Source organism: Ictalurus furcatus, chromosome 15, assembly GCF_023375685.1.
Source record: "Ictalurus furcatus strain D&B chromosome 15, Billie_1.0, whole genome shotgun sequence".
NCBI lineage: Eukaryota > Metazoa > Chordata > Actinopteri > Siluriformes > Ictaluridae > Ictalurus > Ictalurus furcatus.
This window is the reverse complement of record NC_071269.1, coordinates 15,537,420-15,556,533: the sequence shown is the minus strand read 5'-3', so window position 1 is coordinate 15,556,533 and position 19,114 is coordinate 15,537,420. Positions and strand designations below refer to the sequence as shown.

The 19,114-nt window shown below is 39.6% G+C and overlaps 1 protein-coding gene across 4 annotated transcripts in view; it reads left to right on the top strand.

Moving 5' to 3' along the window:
* Window positions 1-18,496, top strand: part of camkvl (CaM kinase-like vesicle-associated, like) — a 37,438-nt gene extending 18,942 nt beyond the window's left edge. The window contains exons 2-11 of one of the 4 annotated variants that reach the window (XM_053643668.1): window positions 7,777-7,883; window positions 9,477-9,608; window positions 10,026-10,100; window positions 10,463-10,601; window positions 11,373-11,493; window positions 11,590-11,665; window positions 11,856-11,992; window positions 12,073-12,151; window positions 12,254-12,341; window positions 16,005-18,496. In XM_053643668.1, the coding sequence (XP_053499643.1) occupies window positions 7,789-7,883; window positions 9,477-9,608; window positions 10,026-10,100; window positions 10,463-10,601; window positions 11,373-11,493; window positions 11,590-11,665; window positions 11,856-11,992; window positions 12,073-12,151; window positions 12,254-12,341; window positions 16,005-17,348 (2,286 nt within the window). In that variant the 5' untranslated portion in view covers window positions 7,777-7,788 and the 3' untranslated portion in view covers window positions 17,349-18,496. Of the gene's footprint in view, window positions 1-7,198; window positions 7,884-8,366; window positions 9,609-10,025; window positions 10,101-10,462; window positions 10,602-11,372; window positions 11,494-11,589; window positions 11,666-11,855; window positions 11,993-12,072; window positions 12,152-12,253; window positions 12,342-16,004 lie in introns of those variants that run through there. The other 3 variants (XM_053643669.1, XM_053643671.1, XM_053643667.1) reach the window with 3 other exon arrangements.
* The last annotated feature ends 618 nt before the right edge of the window (window positions 18,497-19,114 follow it).

Here is a 19,114-nt window from a genome sequence, read left to right as displayed (position 1 = left end):
AAAAGAAAACGGAAGTGAAGCATTTAGAAATAACTCATATTTCTCTCTCTGTGTGCGTGTGTGTGTTCGCACTAGTGATTTATTTTTTAAAATAATTTTTACCACTTGTGTGTGCTTTAGATAGCACCAGGTTTGTTTTTTAACCACTTACATGCCTTTAGAGTTCCAAACTCTAAGGCCTAATCCAGTAACTACATAGACATCAATGCTATATGATTACACTAACATTACAGTATCTGATGAGTGAGGAGTGAACATGTGGTGCTATCCAAAGTTCCTTGGATTTTTAGAGGTAAAGCGAGTACACTCAGGGCACTAGACTGTACCATTCCTTGTAGCTGGGCACACAATATTTATACCTTTTAGTATATTCTTTTACCTAGAAAAGTGTATGTCGTGTACCTTTTTAAAGCTTTACTGTAAAAGACAAATTGAGTCATTTATGTACCCATTTATTATTGAAATCATTTCCAAAGTTTACACTCTATCCATGTTTCCAGGTGAATGATACATAAAAGTACAGCAGATGTACCACCCCAGCAACAAGGAAAGCTACAGTTTAGTGCTATCTCACCTGGTCTTTTTCCAATCTTTCCAACTGCCCGGTTTCGTTGAGCCTGTGCTCACAGTAGCCTCAGATTCCTGTTGTTGGCTGACAGGAGTGGAACCTGATTTGGTCTTCTGCTGTTGTAGCCATCTACCTGAATGTTTGACATGTTGTACATTCTGAGATGCTTTTCTGCTCACCACACTTGTAAAGATATACAGTAGTCTTCCTTTAAGCTCAAACCAGTCTGGCTATTCTCTTCTGACCTCTCTTATCGTTTCCGCCCACAGAACTAATGCACCATTCTGTGTAAACTCTGGAGACTTTTGAGCCTGAAAATAACTAGAGTTCTGCCGTTTCTGAAATACTCCATACACCTCATCCGGCACCAACAGCAATGCCATGGTCAAAGTCTCGGAGATCACATGTTTTCCACATTCTGATGTTTGACGTGAACATTAACCTTGACCTGTATCTGCATGATTTTGATGCATTGCTCTGCTGCCACATGATTGGCTAATTGGATATTGGAGATTTGCATGAATGACCAGGAGTATTAGTGTTCCTACTAAAGTGGTTGATCTGTGCACTTTAAAGTATCTTGTCTGCATGGTTAGGTGATGTGTATCTTCTTTTACACTGGCATTTTCAATATTTCTTATTCATCAGCCAGAAGTTGCTAAGATCAGCCCTAAAAATCATTCTGCTGTTGTCTTGCTCTTTTCCATCATTCCAGCCCATTCCGCCTCTCAGCATGTGACATCATGCATAAAAGCTCACACTGACAACATGTCTTGAACATCATGTATGACCTTCATAAAAGGAGAAAAATACACATGCATGTCTTAGTCATCAGCTAGCAAAGCTCTATTGAGGGGGATGGGATTGATTTTACATTCACATTTACATTTATTCATTTAGCAGACGCTTTTATTCAAAGTGACTTACAAATGAGGAAATACAAGCAAAGCGATATATCAAGCGGAGAACAATACAAGTAGTGCTACCTTACGAGATTTATAATTGAGTTCTAGAGAGGCAGAGTGTGCAGAGTAGAGATGTAAGAGCCAGTGCAAGTGCAGAATGTTTTTTTAAAATTATTTTTATTTTTTAATATATATATATATATATATATGGGGGGGGGTGTCTTTCTGTGCAGCTAAAGGTTTGGAAGCCTGTGTGGCTTGATAAGCTAAGCAGAAAGCGCTCTTGAAGCAGATAATTAGGAGTTAGTCAAAATGTTGTAAAGATAACCTATCCGCTGTGCTCACTCTGGCATGAAGAGTAAGAGCATGCTCTTTTTATGGATCATTATCCTGTTGAAAGGTCCACTTTTGTTTCACCGTCGACTTTCAGACAGATAGCCTCACATTATCTTCAAGCACTCTTCATAGTTGAATCAATGAATGCAAACTGTCCAGTCTCTGAGGCAGTGAAGCAACCCCAAACTACGACATTTCCACCACTGTACTTCACACTTTGTATGAGGTGCTTCTCCTGAAAACCTGCCTTTGGTCTGCGCCAAACATGTCTGCTGTTACAGTAGCCAAACAACTCTTTGATTGGTCTGTCCAGAGCACATTATTCCAAAAGGCCTGGTCTTTTGCCTATATGCTCGTTGGCAAACTGTAGTCTTGCTCTAATGTTCTTTTAAGACAGCAAAGGCTTTTTCCTGGCACGCCTTCCATACAGGTCAAATTTGTGCAATCTCTTTCTGATTGTAGACGCATGCACTTTCACACCAGTTGACAACAGTTACAAAACTTACTGATTACATTTTGGGGTTCTTGGAGACTTCTTTTTGCATCAGACAGTCTGCTCTTGGGCTGAATTGACGGCCAGTCCTGGACTAATTGGCAGTCGTTTGAAATCTGCGCCACTTGTAGATGATTTTCCACGGAATGGAATGATTTCCTTGACAGTGGAATGATGCATTTCAAATAATTTGGAGATCTTTTTATATCCCTTGCCAGACTCCTAGGCATCCACAACCTTTTTTTCTGAAAGCCTTACAGAACTCTTTCGAGCTTGCATGATGCCACCATACACCTCAATAACAAAGGGAACACCAGACAGTAGATTTGAGAGGGGTATAAATAAGACAGGTTCCACTTGCCTTGCATAGCTTAAGCAAGTTATAATCACTGGCACCAATCTTTAACATCTGATTCTAATTTCATGGATTTGAAGATGTGATAAATGTAGGGGTGTACTTACTTTTTACATTTGACTCCTCTGTTTTTTGTTCATTTAAATTGTGAAAAATCACTGTTTTGCCATTTGATGGTGTGTAACAACTTTATTAATAGGCACTGTTTCAAAGAGGATCAATTGTTTGCTTGTCCAAATATGCCAAAAAAGCCAACAATTTCCATGGGGTTTACTTATTTTTTCACATGGCTGTAAGTGTTAAGCATGAATACAATCCGGAAGTACTACATCCGCCATGTTGGCATTGTCAACTTCAAAAGAGCTGACGTGACATTTTTGATTCTGAAAGCTCTTCCGCGCCAGTCCTGTTGCCTTATGGGGTAGCGCAGTATCCACAATGTCCAGTGGCTCCATACTGCAGCAGGAGGTCATCCGGGTATTTCTCGCCTACTGTTTTATGAATACTGAGAATTCACACATACTACTCCTTTGGCGTACTGTTTTTCGCCTACTGTATAGTAGGGTAGTAGGGATAGTCGGACACGGCCAAAGTCTTCGGGAAGGCAGATCTCCAGGAACAGGGTTGGTGACCACTGGTTTAGAGTAACATGGTACCCTAAATCATTTTATACTAGATTGCTAAATGGATGAGTTGCAGCAGCTACAAAATATATTTTATTCTTTGTGTGATAAAACTTCAATAAAATGAAATATATGAAATATTTTCCCCAACGTGTGCACCGTGAATAGTAACTTTTTATGCATCCCATATTTTATGGTGTCTTTTACATTTACATTAAAAAAAAAAAAATTGTGGTGTGGCAAATAATCCATGTTTAATAGTAGTTGGTGTGTTTGATAAGACCACAGATCAATTTTTCACATTTATGAACAATAAACTAGAAATTGAATAGGAAAAAAAAAAGAAAGAAAAAGAACTGACTGCAAAAAAAATCAAATAATGCAACTGGTACTTAGTCTCAGGGAGATTATGTTAAATTACAGTGTATGTACCAAATCTCCCTGGCTTTTCTCAGGTCTTTTTTTAGTCCCTATCAAGGGTGGAAAAGAATCAGGATAAGTCTGTTTTCGTTTTTCATCCGTTTTCAGTGCATCTAGGCCAGGCAGCTGGCATATCTCTCTTCCAACTGTGCCTTAAACCTCCAAATGCACAAATGAGCTCAGCACAGTAATGATTATTAGGATACATCACTCTGTGGGATGTTCTGTGGTAATTTAGCACCAGATTAAGTAGAGGAAAGAAGACAACAGGAGGAGGGACAGTACCATTACTCCACTTGTAACCTCTGTACTGTTGCATCCTTCCTCATGAATTCATTGTTTTCCCTCTTTGTGTGTGTGTGTGTGTGTGTGTGTGTGTGTGTGTGTGTGTGTGTGTCTGTGTCTGTGTGTTTGTGTCTAGCATGTGCTTTGGGTTCAACTCTGTTGCAAGAACAGTGTGGCTCCTTGAAACTGTCCTGTGGGATTCAGTGTGGTGTTTAATGTATGTGTCTCTGGAGATGAAGATTCATAGCTTTAATAAGAACAGCCTTGAGAGGGAAGAGAAGCTAGACCACTATGTGCCAGGCCAGAGCTATGAAGGTTGGCAAAGGGAGAAGATTGTCTTTAATGATGGAAGGGGGCATAGTCCTTTCTTGGACCCTTTGTTCCAATCTCATCCTTGCCTCCATCTCTTTTTTTTTTTAAGTGTGTCTCTGGTGTACATGCCATCTGTTGCTGCCACCATTACATGCTAATATTACTGTGATATATGAGTGCACGCACATTTCTGGTGTGTGTGTATGTGTATCGTAAAGAGAGAAATATGGTAGAGATGATGCATCATGTGAAAAGTAGAGCAGCCGCAATCAATGTGTGTGTGCCCAATCAAACTTAAATGCATTAATGATGGAACAGATTTAAGACATTGTGTGCATGTCATGTCCTGTGTTCCTGTGACCTATTAATGAGGGCTGTTTTTTTTTTTACATGGTGGCATTCACATGGGCTTGGTTGTGTTCAACCAGCATATATAATGTAGTGGCGCTACATGCATCTCTGACAACACTTAGCCGAGAGAAGAGTGATAAATGTCAGTGTGCAGAAAGAACTGGGTCAAAGATTGGTGAAAGGTTTTCAAAACAGCAATATTCCTAAAATATGCTGCAGAGATGATTTTGATTGTTATTCAATTCTCATCAAACTTGTGATGTTAGAATTGTAAAGTGGACTGTGATTGTTATTCTCTGGAGAACCTGGAGGAAACCAACATGGACACAGGGAGAACATGCACAGAAAGAACACACAGATACGCTGCAAACGTGGACGTCTTAGCAAATTAAAAATACTTTAGAATATAGACAAATTCATCTAATATTCCCTTTATTAGATAGTTTTGAAACAAATATAAGATTATGAAGTCTATTTCTAGATTTTTTTTTTACTCATTTCAAGCTTAAAATTGTAAAAGAAACGAATAAATACAGTGCTGTGCAAACGTTTTAGGCACCCTATTGTTTTTAGTACAAACTTTGTTATGGAGTTTTTATTTTATGGCTTCTACATTATCGAGTCAGTACAAAAACATTTTAGATTCACAAACATTAGTATTCTAGCACAAAATGAAATGTTACAGAAAAATGTTTGTATGTCAGTAAAGAAAGCAGCATATTAACTGGTAAGAGACACTTTTCAGACAAAAAACACAATGAAGGCTGCTGGATTTTGCTGCAAAAGTAAGAAGCAAGTACAACAGTCAAAGTCTCCAAAAGAACCATGTCTGGTTCAGCAACATGCTCAATAAATTTACAGCTCTTTTCCTTATAAAACTACACTAATTCTACCTGAGACTACTATTTTTATTTATTTATTTATTTATTTATTTTTTGTCACACCAAATATTGACTTTGTTTAATTTATTACTGTTTATTGCTCTTTACAGTATTGTTTTTTTTTGTTTTTTGTTTTTAATTTAGAAACATTTAATTTCATTATTTTGAAGGCATCTTTGCTCTACAGCATTTCTTTGCATATGCCTAAAACTTTTGCACAGTACTGTATTTCTAGAAATAGGTTTACTGATCTTATATTATAATTAATAATATTATATAATATTTTATATATATATATAATAATCTGTAATATATATGTTTTATTATTATTATAGATCATTATATTATAGATTATATGACATTATAATATTATATTATAATATTACATTATAGATTATATAATAATCCCAGAATGAGGAATATTAGTTAACCTTTCCTTCATTCAAGATATTATTTTATGCAGTGTAATAAACCAGCTCAGGATCCTGGAGCTGTGAGTTGGTAACGCTACCCACCGTGTCAGCATAATTAATTACATTCAATTCATTATTATTATTAGTAGTACATACTGTATAATCTCTTCTGATATGTATTTTGTTTACCTTGTGAACACCTTTATGCAACAACTAATTAAAAAATAAACATGGAATAATATTGTTATTTTGCATGTTAATTATTTTCTGTTAAAGTAAGTGTTTTATATATATATATTTTTTTAAAAAGACACTTCTTGTGTTTGACCCACTGGTGCATAGGTTCTAAACTGGGGTGTACTTGTCACTAATGTAGCCCTCAAGGGTATGTCTTTTGAAACTTTGGTTAGTGAAACAACATTAAAGAATTTAATTGTACATATGATTTTTGTTGTATCTTGAATGATTAATTTACATTTCTGTACCAACACGGTACATTTCTGACCCTGTATGTTAGCATCATGAGCCTAGGTAGATAATTATTATACTACTACTACTACTACTACTACTTCATCATCAATCATCGATTACCCAATGCAAAAACAATAAAATGTTAATCATTGATAAACAGTCCTACCCTATTTAAAACACCAGAGGGAAGCTGTACATCCCGCTATCCATGAAGAGATGCTTCAGCTCCGATGTGCACATAATTTAGCTTGCTGATTTGGCAAAAGATATTTTTTGAACAGCTGAACTGTCCTAAAGACAAAATCTGCCAGTTTCTATCTTTAGGGCAGTTCAGCTGTTCAGGAAACATCTTTTGCCAAATCGGCAAGCTAGATCATGCAGGCATCGGGCTTTAAGGATCTCTCCGTAGACACACAGCTGTGTAAGCGTCCCTTTGAGTAAGATGTACTCCGTTACCATCAGACTGAAAATACGCCGTTGATTACCATGTCTGCACCATAGAGCAGGGCAAACAGACTGTATTATACCCAGTGTCCATTTTGCCTGAACATTTTATTGGCTTTTGTCAGGTCACCATGCCCAAAGTCATAAAATATGATTACGTTCTATGCAGTAATGCTGGTTCCATTCAGCCCTTGCCTATGTCAGATTGTTCCCATGTCTCCACTTACCCAAAATATGTGTGTGTGGGAGATTAAGGATTAGGGGCTAGAGCTGGATTACTAGAGTTCACAAAAGTCCGCTCCTCTCAGAGGATGATGCAGATTTTATTAGTGGCCCTGCTCTTGGTCACATAAAGGCATCCTCTGATTTTGCACGATTTGTGTGACTGAAGCATCTTCTTCTTGATGCTGCAGTCATGTGATATATTGGGCAAATTCTGATACACCAAGTGGAGGTGATTATAAAGATTAGGCAATGGTGAATCAAATTAGCTTCCCAACATCGTCAGGGATCAATATGCTATACAATATACTGTATGGATGCGTTGAGATGTGGACTGTAGGTTGAATACAGTGTTGCCTGCTTGTGACTTTGGATGGGTGGGCTGCAATCTAATATACATCAACAGCTCCACAATGAAACTATTAGGGCTGAGCAATGCATTATACTGTACGTCTCACCAATGGCATGATAAGAATGATGTGGTGCTGTTGCACATGGTTTCACAGAAGTCCAAAATAATCCGCCTTAAGACCTTTTGTTACTGGCAAATCTGATGTGGAAACCTTATATTGATGTAGTTTTATCGTTGAAAGACATGGGGGATTAGCACTGCTAGAACACTTATACCAACCTCCCCTGGTTGAAAATAAGATTTATTGAAATGACATATTTTGTTTCCTCTTCCTGCATGGCATAGGTAGATGCTGTCATGCCATTTGGGTGCCTTGCCCTACGAGATGGGAGGACGTACCACAGCCTTTCAGACATCACCGATAAATATGAGATTGGGCAGGTCCTAAAGGCGTGAGTGTCAAATCATCAATAACTATGAATGGCAACATCACCCTTACAGTCTAATGACCTCATTACAGTGAAGGATCTTCATTACTATGCCTTAATTGGCATTGCCACTTTCTCTGATAGATATGAATGATAAATTTAGATAAACTCATGCAACATAATGTACAGTGGATAGAAAATGAATACACCTCCTTTAGCTATTTTCACATTTAGTTGATATATAAGCTGGAATTAAAATATAATACATCTATTTTTTTCTTTCTAACCTACCCACAACACTTTTCACTTAATGCCAAAGAGAAAAGCTAACAAGAAAAAAAAATCTAACATTATTTAAAAATGAACAACTACAATATCTTCGTTTGATAAGTATATACCCCCTTTACAATAACATCCCTTAAACAACCTGAAGAATAACCTGAATAATAAAAGGTCATGCCATCACTTAATTTTCCAACCCCTTTGTGGAATCACACCAATTAACTTTGTAGCTTGAATTAAACAGCTGTTTTAAGTCTGGATTTCTTTAAAGGGGGACATAGGATTCGGGGCTCAAGTCCCACCTCAGTCCTGTACGCGCAGAGTTTGCATGTTCTCCCCGTGCTCCGGGAAGTTCCTCCTGGTACTCCGGTTTCCTCCCCCAGTCCAAAGACTTGCGTTGTAGGCTGATTGACATCTCTAAATTGTCAGTAGTGTGTGAATGTGTGTGCAATTGTGCCCTGCGATGGGTTTGCACCCCGTCCAAGGTGTCTCTTGCCTTGTGCTGAGTTCCCTGGGATAGGCTCCAGGCTCCCAACGACCCTGTGTACGAGAAGTGGTACAGAAAATGGATGGATGGATGGATGGATTTCTTTAAAATTGTTTTGCGACAATGTCCATTGTTAAATGCACTATCATAAATGCGCTATCAAGTCCAAAGATTACGTTTGGTGAAATCCAAACATGGCATCACCAAAACAACACCATCCCGACTTTGAAGCATTAGTTGGGAGCATAATATTGTAGGGGTTGGCAGAGACTGGGGAACTTGTCAAAAACTGAAGGGAGGATGGATGGAGCCAAGTACAAGGAGATTCGAGGGAATAACCTGATAAAACCTGCAAAATGTCTGAAAATGGGTCGGAAATTTATATCCCAACAGAACAACAACCCCAAGCATATAGCCAAAGCTGGCTAGGAACAAGATGGATGTTTTAGAGTGGCCTAAATCCTAGGTTGCTGTCCATCAGTGAACACCAACTAACCTGTACCAGCTTGAATAGTTCTGCAAAGAGTGCTGGGAAGATCTCCAAATCCAACTTTGTGGTGAGCTGTATTTGCTGCTGAAGGTGCCTCTACCAAGTATTGACTTTGGTGGGGAAGAAATGAGAAAGAATTTCAGTTCTAACAATCATATGCTCGCTTCTTTTCAAATGAAAAGAAATTCACTGCATTCATGTGGTATGCAGTGGAAAGTTTACAGAGCCTAACACAAGAATGTAAACGTTCTGAAAGGGGGTGTATTCATTTTCTATCCAGTGTATATCATGTATATGAGCACCTTGCAACAGATGGAATTTATAGTGACATAAACACATGCTACTATTTTGTTTGCAGGAAGGAGTTTTGCGAGCTGTGCCTGGTAAAGGAACGGCAGACAGACAAGGTCTATGTGTGCAAGAAATTCCTCAAGAAAGATGGCAAAAAAGTGCGGAAGGCTGCCAAGAACGAGATCATGATCCTGAAAATGTACGGGTTAATTCAAAATGTCAGCAGCAAGTTATGGGTCTGGGTCTGAGAGAAACAGGAAGAGACAGATAGGGAGAGAGACAGTAAAAGGGTGAGACATAGACTGACAGATGGAGGAAGAAAAACAAAGGAGTGGATTTCTAGAGAGTGAGACAGACAGAGATGGTGAGAAAAGAGAAAAATCGAGAATAGGAGACGTATGGAGAAATAGCTAAAAAAGAAATGGAGAGAATCAGCTCATCTAAACAATAAAAGGCAGCAGCGAGAAAGAGAAAGAAAGAAAGAAAGATGTGGGAATCGAGAGAAAGAAACAGGCCACTTCCTCCGTTCCAAGCCCAGCAGGTTGCTAAATTTAAAGCAACTCTTCTTACTAGTTGGAAAATAGAACAGCTATTTACTGTGACCTTTTCTTCTCAGGGTCAACCACCCAAACATTCTGAAGCTGATAGATGCGTTTGAGACCAGGAAAGAGTTTTACATCATCCAAGAGCTGTGAGTCTGACATCTATGTAGCACTGATCACGTATATCATGCACAAAATGAGATTAATTTCTCATTAGTTTAGTATTGAAAAGACTTGTCTCCTTCTAGCATTTGCATAAGGATTACACTGTACACTTTAAACAACATATGTGTGCTAAGTCGAATGATCTCATCAATCAGATTCAAGCAACATATCTGTCTTATTGATGGATTAGTAACAGTTTCATTAGGTATAGTTAAAATATGACGGAGGGATACAGATGGTCCTTATCTAATGCTATAAACATTAATCCCTGATAGAGTAAATATCTGTCCACTGACGAAATTAAGGTACAGTACATCATGTCTTACTAAGTGTGTGTATGTCTCAGGGCCACAGGTGGGGATGTGTTTGATTGGATCCTGGATCAAGGGAACTACACAGAGAGAGATGCTGCTAACGTAATCCGGCAGGTCCTAGAGGCAGTGGCTTACCTCCACTCCCTCAACATAGTTCACAGGAACTTAAAGGTGGGTTTGAGATACATTTGCATATTATCTTCTGTTCTTACTACCATTTACTACCAGTTTCGCAATATTATATAATCTTGCAAGGCTTTAATGAGCGCTCGATGACTTTATCATTAGTTTAAAATGATGCTGTCGTAAACCTGCAGCTATGGGAGGATGTGATTCATTAGTTGTGAAGAGGAGCTTTTGTGGGCTGTGCTTTGTGTGAATGTAAGGAGAGAGAGAGAGAGAGAGAGAGAGAGAGAGAGAGAGAAATTAACCCAATCACTGCAGGGTATCAGAAACAGTAATCAGAGATATTACCCAAGCTCGTAGCCCTGTTTGACTCATAAAACTGTACAGCCATGATATAACAGATGGCCCCTTATTGTTAATGTTAATGTGCAAAATGTAACTGACTGAAATAAATAGTATTATGGCCCATAATGACTCTCATTTATCCCTCAGTATTCAATCACGTCTCCTCTCTGCTGAAGAGCCCAATATGTGTTTCTAGTGCCCTCTAGTGCACCAACACAGCTCCTGTAACATCTGCTTTTAATTTGCTTACTTACTGAATGTCTATTTTTTTAAAAATTCCCTGATTGGAGTATGGTTTAGGAATTCTTTGTAATTTCAATCTAAGAGTTTATCAAGCAGAAGAAAAGAATTCACTGCTTGAGACTGGCTCCCAATACACACCATCTGCAATTGTGGTAATGGATGTTATAATTTTTTTTTATGAATCTTCAGCCATTTTCCTTGTGTCCTTATGTTTTATGTGTTTTTCAGCTGGAGAATTTGATGTACTACACAGAGAATAACCACAACAAAGTAGTCCTTCGTGATTTCTATCTCTCCCGGTTTGAGAACGGCTCCATCACCGAACCCTGTGGAACGCCAGAGTATCTGGGTACCTACATAAACCAGCAGATGTTCGCTGGATGATACTGGGTGCCTGAGTATGTTCTCTGTTTATCTTCATGGCTGTGTTTTTCTTTCCTTCCAGCTCCGGAGGTGGTGGCTCGACATCGGTATGGAAGGCCAGTGGATTGCTGGGCCATTGGGGTCATTATGTACATGTTGTAAGCTTACATTATACACAGTAGACAGAATTTAATGTCATTATAAGCCTTGCTTTTCTATGAGTTGACTGCAGTCCCAAGTATTACAGAGTAATTGGCAAGTTATTTTTGATACATATTATATAGATTTGAATACACATTTATTATCCTTTATAATCGTAACACGATTATTCATCATCCTCATTTTCAGGCTGTCGGGAAATCCTCCCTTCTACGATGAGACAGAAGAGGAGAACACAGACATGCACAATCGTATTATCTTCTGCCGGATTGTTGCTGGAGACTATGAGTTTGACGCTCCGTACTGGGATGACATATCACCTGCAGGTGCGCAATAAGAGACCTTTCTGTTCACCTGCTCCAATATGAAAAAAATTCGGATAATTTCACTTTTCCTGGTTTTACAGCTAAAGAGTTGGTGTGTAGGCTGATGGAAGTTGACCAGATGCTACGAATTACAGCACAAGATGCCCTGTGGCACGAGTGGTAATCTGCATATAGAGTACTCATACTAACATATGGTTAATTTATTCACATGTACTTTTACAGAACACTCTTTTGCATCACAATATTATGTGAAATTGACAGGATCGCTGGAAATGGAGCCTCAGAAAAAAACCTGAAAGATGGAGTGTGTGCACAGTTTGAGAAGAACTTTGCAAAAGCCAAGTGGAGGGTAAGATCATAATTCAGCCTCTGTTGCCTTTAGTGCATTTGATGTTGTACACCAGGGGTGTCCAATCTTATCCGGAAAGGGCCGGTGTGGGTGCAGGTTTTCATTCCAACCAAGCAGGAGCCACACCTGATTCCACCTGTTTAATTAATTGATCTTGGCTTTCAATAGACTCGGGTGTGACTTCTGCTTGGTTGGAATGAAAACCTGCACCCACATCGGCCCTTTCCGGATAAGATTGGACACCCCTGTTGTACACTGTCCTTGTGAATGAAGTGTAAAAAATATATGTGTAGATGACAAAGGCAGTTTTGATGAGGATGTGCATGACAGAATTACTGGTGATTCATATGAGACTAAAGGTTCTGATTACTCTGTTAATCATTTCCTTTCCCCTTGCATGGGATACCCAGGACCTGAAGGTACTGTTATTCTCTGTCAGGAAGGAGGCACTGACTCTTTTCTCTGCCATGACAATCAGACTTGAGCACTCATATCTCCTTTAGCAAAAACACATTATACAAAGAGAGAGAACTGCAATTACAACCGCTTTCTGACACCTGTCATTGTGAGGAAATATGCAGTTCAAGTCTGATTGCTGAAAAGAGTCTTTATCTGTTCAAGCCTCCCTCTGTCTGGACACCAATAAATGGCAAGCCTGTCACTGCCCAGCTACTCCCATATGCCTCCAATCATATGCAGTCCAGCTCTATACCCACACCGAGTTTTCCTAAGCCCTCCACTGTCACAGACGAAACACCTTACTAAAGTTTCATTGAAGTGTCACGTGTATGTGTGAGGCGCTATCATATGTCTGTGTGTCTGTCCTATAAGAGAAACAGCAGCAGGTTGGACCGAGGAGTGAGGAGAGGGTCATTGTATCACAACATGATTAACTGTGTCCCTGATCCATTGGTCTATTCTAGTCCACCTTGTGCTACTACCAAACTTCAATATTTATTTTAATCAGATGAAACATTTTCTTGTGCTTTTCACAAAATAGCATCAACAATGAAAAGACTGTTAGAAGCCAAATTTGTACTTTACCTCATCGATGACTGTTAAAGTTGTTCAGCGATGAAGGGTGTTTTCGCACTTGAATACCAACGATACCAAGGATCCATTTAGTATATTTTCAAACAGTGTGATTTGTTTTGCCTTTAATGTATATTTATTTAGTGTTTCCTTATTGCCATGATTCTGATTTTGGTGAAGCCTTTTGGTATAATGTCCAAAACTACTTTATATTTGTGAGCTGTAGTCACTTGTCACGATTTCTTCATTCCAAATACCAAGAAGGCACTGTTTCCTCTGCAGACCACACAATGCCTTTCCTTGCTATTTTCAAATGGGAAATAACATAAGTTGACCCCCTGGATAACCTTCATATATGAATTCTATTTCATTTCTGTCTAGACAGCCAGGGTATTTCCTTACAAACTTGTAGAGTTTTTCCATTTGCACATTTGTTGGCCATGCAAAGTCATCGCCTATTGCCTGTGACCTCACATGTGTAGCCTATAAAAGGCCCTGACTAAATCACACTACTGCTCTTTCCCACTCATATAAAGTAGGTTGATGCACAGGTGTATGGCAATAATTCTAATATTTGATTTATTATTGTTATTTTTATGATTGACTGTCACTGAACAAGACTTGTGCAGTTTTATTTGGAGTTTTGTCCTGCCATGCCCCAACTGAATTGAATTATGGACATGGTCAATTCCCCAACTGTTTGGGATCTGAACAGTTAGGACAGGTACTTACAGAGCCTTGGCCTATCTAAAGGATATTGCATTTAGCAATGCATGACAGAAACCTTGCAACTAAGGAAGTACTGCTGGTTATGCAACAACTTCCTCCAGACACAGATGCAGCCACTGCAAGAGTGAAATGAGTAGTAGATATGGCAACAGAGCCTGGATAAAAATGTAAGCTCCATGGCCATGTTGTAGCATCAGTAAGAGAAGACTACAGGAGCTGGTAGTCAGCATGGGCTTACATGACCTGGTAGTCAGTGTAACAGCGCACTGAAATGCAGAGCTCAGGGGAACTTAGTAGCCTACCGCCGCCTCACATACAGAGAAACACTCTGAAGTGTTTCAGTGGCTGCATCTCATTCTCCAAGCTTGAGTGCTGATAGCCTGCCCCAGGAGTGGCTTATGATCAGAGTGGTATACAGAAGTTTGACTCCGAAACACGCATTGCAGGCTGATATTAAGGCTGCTTTTGTGAAACTGAAGTTAGGTCCTCCACTCAAATCTGATTGAATGCTTAACATTCATAGTTATAGTTATTGCTCACGGTATAGTTGCCCAACTAAAGACTGGACCATCCCAATATGTATCAACTATGTTAAAGAGCCGCTTTGTGCACTCAAAAGCACATTGAAATTGCAACCTGTCAAAAGCAGTGCTCATACTGGCTGCAATGACGGATGCAGAAGTAATACGAAATGAACACCTCCATTATAGACCCATGTGGTACCCTTCTCTACCACCACCAAGAAGTTGAACTTCTTATGTCTGTTTAGCGAATTCAGTTGCATGGTCTGCCCAAATGTACAGCCTGCATCTGCAACACTACTATTGCATACATGCCGGAATGTTGGAAATATCCAGCTCAGACCAAATGGGACTCATTGAGCTTGGTGCATGGCAGTGGACAATACTGATTCATTCAAAATTATTACATTTTAAAACATGCTAAAATGACATTTGCAAGTCATTTGCAAACAGAGCAGATCTAGCCATCACACTTTTCACACAAAGAAACCACAACAGCATTAATAATAGCGTTAATAATAGCAATATGTATTAACAATACCGTTAATAAACCCAGAACAAAAAAAATTATTTGTGTCATATCAGAGTATGACAACACATCTGGGGCATGAGTCACTGAAAAGTGTTAACACATCAAGGCATCATATCTGAAGATACATAGTTGCTTAGCTCAATATCGACCACCACCACCACCACCAAACACTGCTGGTCATCATTACAGCGAGATGAGTTGCTAAATTAAATGAGCTATATTTGGTGACGTGCTATGTCATACTGTGGCTGAATCCTGTGTATCAAAAAAATAATAACCTATCTACTCTTGTAGATGAGAATGTGCCCAGGCCAGCCCTGTGTCCAATGAGGACTTTCAAGTGCCATCTGTAAGTGACTGACCAGCAGTTTGTAACGACAGGTTAGCCGATTGGGTAAAGGAAGTGATTGTACCGGCAAACTTGAATGCAGGTCAACAGGTGCCTTCTTCCTTTAAATGCCATTTGACCTATGGCTACCTCATAGGAGGCAGTAATAGTAATGTTACTTTTAGACAGTTAACCATCCACCTTCACCAGATTTTACATATTGAATTTTGCTTAGTCACAACCCGTGTGCTCTGCATTGAGTTTGAGTGATACTCACGACTAATAAAATACAATATTAAGGTTACGACATTAGTTAGCTATTAGTTCTTGGCAAGGAAACAAGCAAACAGAAAAACTCCACTAGTTCTGAAGGAAACCACTCTGCTGGTCCTCCAACCAGTTGTAAATCCAGAGTTTAACTGAAAAAATCTCAAGTGTGAAAACACCCAGAATGTATTCCAGGTTGCCTTTTTTGTTGAATAAAAGCTGCCTATTCCTTATATTCTTACTCTGTTTTTCAGAAAGCGATAAGAGTCACTACATTCATGCAGCGTCTTCGGGCCTCAGAGATGGGCACTACAGAAGTGGCAACGGAGGGACAGAAGGGTGTCCAGGCTGATGGTGGGGGAAGTGAAGGCGTCCCCACTGACTCGGGGGGAGGTTCATCAGTGAGCATGTCCAATGAGGTGATGGTGGAAAACACATCAGTTGATGATCAAGACAGAAAAGTGCAGAAGGAGAAAGAGATGGTGGTTACAAATTCACTCTCAGAAATGTCAAAGCCACTGGTACAAACAGACTCCTCAACCCAGACGCAAGGGGAGGAACAGGGCAAGGTGGTTGAGAAGAAAGCGAGTGTGGATGTCTCTCAAAAAATGGCAGCTGTTTTGGGGCAAGAAAAAACAGAGGCATGCCAGGAACCCACCCCCAGTATATACACAAAATTCTCTGACTGCCAAAGAAACAAATTTACCACAGAGAAAGAAGCCACAGACAAGAAAGTAACACCCGATACCCCAAACCGCCGCAGAATGGCTGCCAACTTGTCTCTGGATCATGGGTTAGGGCATGGTCCCAAGACTAGTAGTCCAGCTGTTGAGAAGGAACAGGCAGTAGCAAGAGAGGAGAAGGCAGAGGCAGCAGGTAAGCAGGAAAAATCCCCTAGTAGTTGGTGTCAGACCCAGCTTCCAGAGACTGTAGCGGAGGGGCAGGTAGGTGCTGGGACGATAGGAGAGAGTAGTCCTGGAGGTAGAGAGAGCAAAGGAGGCAGAAGAGACAAGTCAGGAAGGCATGTGCACAGTTTGTATGCTGGTATAGATTCTTCAAGTTTGGGCCGTAAGAAGACTGTGTATGTGCAAGAACAGAGAGATACAAGCCATGGTGCTGCGTGTAGGATTCCATATTGTTCTCCTTACTCTGTTAGTAGTGGGGCAGCATACGATGATCTACAAGGAGGAGATGTCAGTGCCGACTGGCAAATGGACAGTGTGATCGAACAGATAGAAAAGCAAATGGTGGCTGTACTTGAGAAGATTGAAGGCGATATGCCCTCCCTACTGGAGCAGATCAGGGACTGTCCTGAGAGTTTGCCGAGAGCAAAAAGCGCTCACTCTTCTCCTTCATTTCATCATCACTCCTACCAAGATCATTCTACTCCACCACCCCTTCCTACCACCCCACGGCCACCCATGCCCTCTCTACCACACCTCACCATTCCCCCACCTTCCTACCCACCTCCAAACCCACCCACTCAAGCCCAAAGTCACAACCAGCTGGCCAATGAGGAGGACGATGGAGACGGACAAAGGGGTACTATGATACTGAACCTGTCACCAAGAGGAGGGGCGTCAGCCAAAGGCTTATGAAGCTTATGTGAGCAAAAGTAAATTGTAAGAGAAGCTAACAACATATCTTAGAATGAGTCATGGATGTCAAAGTAGCAGCTTTGAATCTGTACAAAGATTTTTAAAATCTAAATTATAGAGTAGCTCCTCTTTGCATTTAGTTAAGAAGAGTCATGACCAGCTGCATTTGTATTGAAGATGGTTTCTAGCAGAAAAGCACAATTACATGTTCGAGGCTCTGGGGACTGTTATGAACACAAAATTATAGAGTAACATCCCCGTATGTGCATTTTTTCAGACACCGCTTATATACACCACGTAACAGTGGAACGTGAGATGAGACTACTGCCTGAAATACTTGTAAATACATCTATTAGGCATTATAGAGAGCACTCATATTTTCCATGAGTAATTTCATAACATAATCCAGTAGTCTACATCTGATCAGTCAGAAGAAAGGGTTTTTAGCTTGTGCACATGACACGCTTTAAGACATGTACCGTGTAGAATAAAGTTCAGCCTAAAAGAAAACCTGGGCGTATATTCTTAGTGTTAATGGTCATTGTTTATGAGTTACTTTAGCTATCATTGTCAGGTTAGTGCACCATAACCATCAGCTGTCATTCATGGCACACAGCATTCCCACTGAAATACAGCACACTGGGGGCAACAGCCTGGGAAGAATACTATTTTGGAGAACTAGTTTCAAGAATATATATTTGCAACATCAATTGAGAAAGTTATGTTTATTTATTCTTATTCTGTACAGTTCATCCTGTACATATTGTTTCTGCATGTCTTTCTAATCTAATTTATGTTTGTCCTAATTGATCGTAATTTAGGAAGGCTAACCAGACATTTCCCTTCTCCTCTGATTGGTTGTGATACTGCTTCATCCTACATGTTTGGATGACAATTTCTTTCTCTCTTTTGTTATTACACATATTACCAATTTTATCAAATGTATAGTTATTTAAAACTCTTTCCCAAAATGTACAAATTTTAACATTTCCAAATGTACCAGCCTTACTTCTTTGCTCTGGTTCCTCTTTTCAAATATTTTGTCATAGTGATGTGAATATTCTTCCAAAGTACTTTTGCAACTTCTCTGCAAAGATTTCAATAAAATCTAGATGGTATCACATTGTGAGTACTGTGTGTGTTTGTTCTGGCTTGATATTTTGCAGCTACATGCTTTAAGTTCACTTTTCAAAAACTCTAGATTATTTGAATACTTAAGTGCTATGTAGTGTAACACTGTTTTTTTAGTATTATTAAAAGTGAAACATTTCTAAGAATCATTTTCCAACATGACATTGATTGTGATTGATTAAAATTCCCTAATAGACAGGAATATTATGCTTAAAAATCAGGTGTATATAGCAGAGCTTAGGTTCAGGTTATTTTGACCTGAAAGTGAGTCCCAGTGACATTTCCCTTATATCTGCATTGCATGCATACTTTACAGACATAGCTGTCAGAGGCCGCTAAAATTTGTTGTGTGTGTGTGTATATATATATATCCATCTTTTCTTTTCTTTTGCTCATAACTGAATTATGATGCAACATATTGGGTATTTCGTAAGGCATGGTGATGCAGTGTTTAGCAGTGCTGCCTCCAGATCCTGTGAGTGCTTCTCATTTCTTATTTGTGCACCCTCGTTTCCTTTCCTTGCGTCTTAGCTCCACCCCCTTAGGATGAGAGGGAAGGATGCATGGATGAGATGCGAGGAGAGAGGAATCGAAGCAAGTCGAATGGAATATCCTCGCTCTCTCATGCATCACTT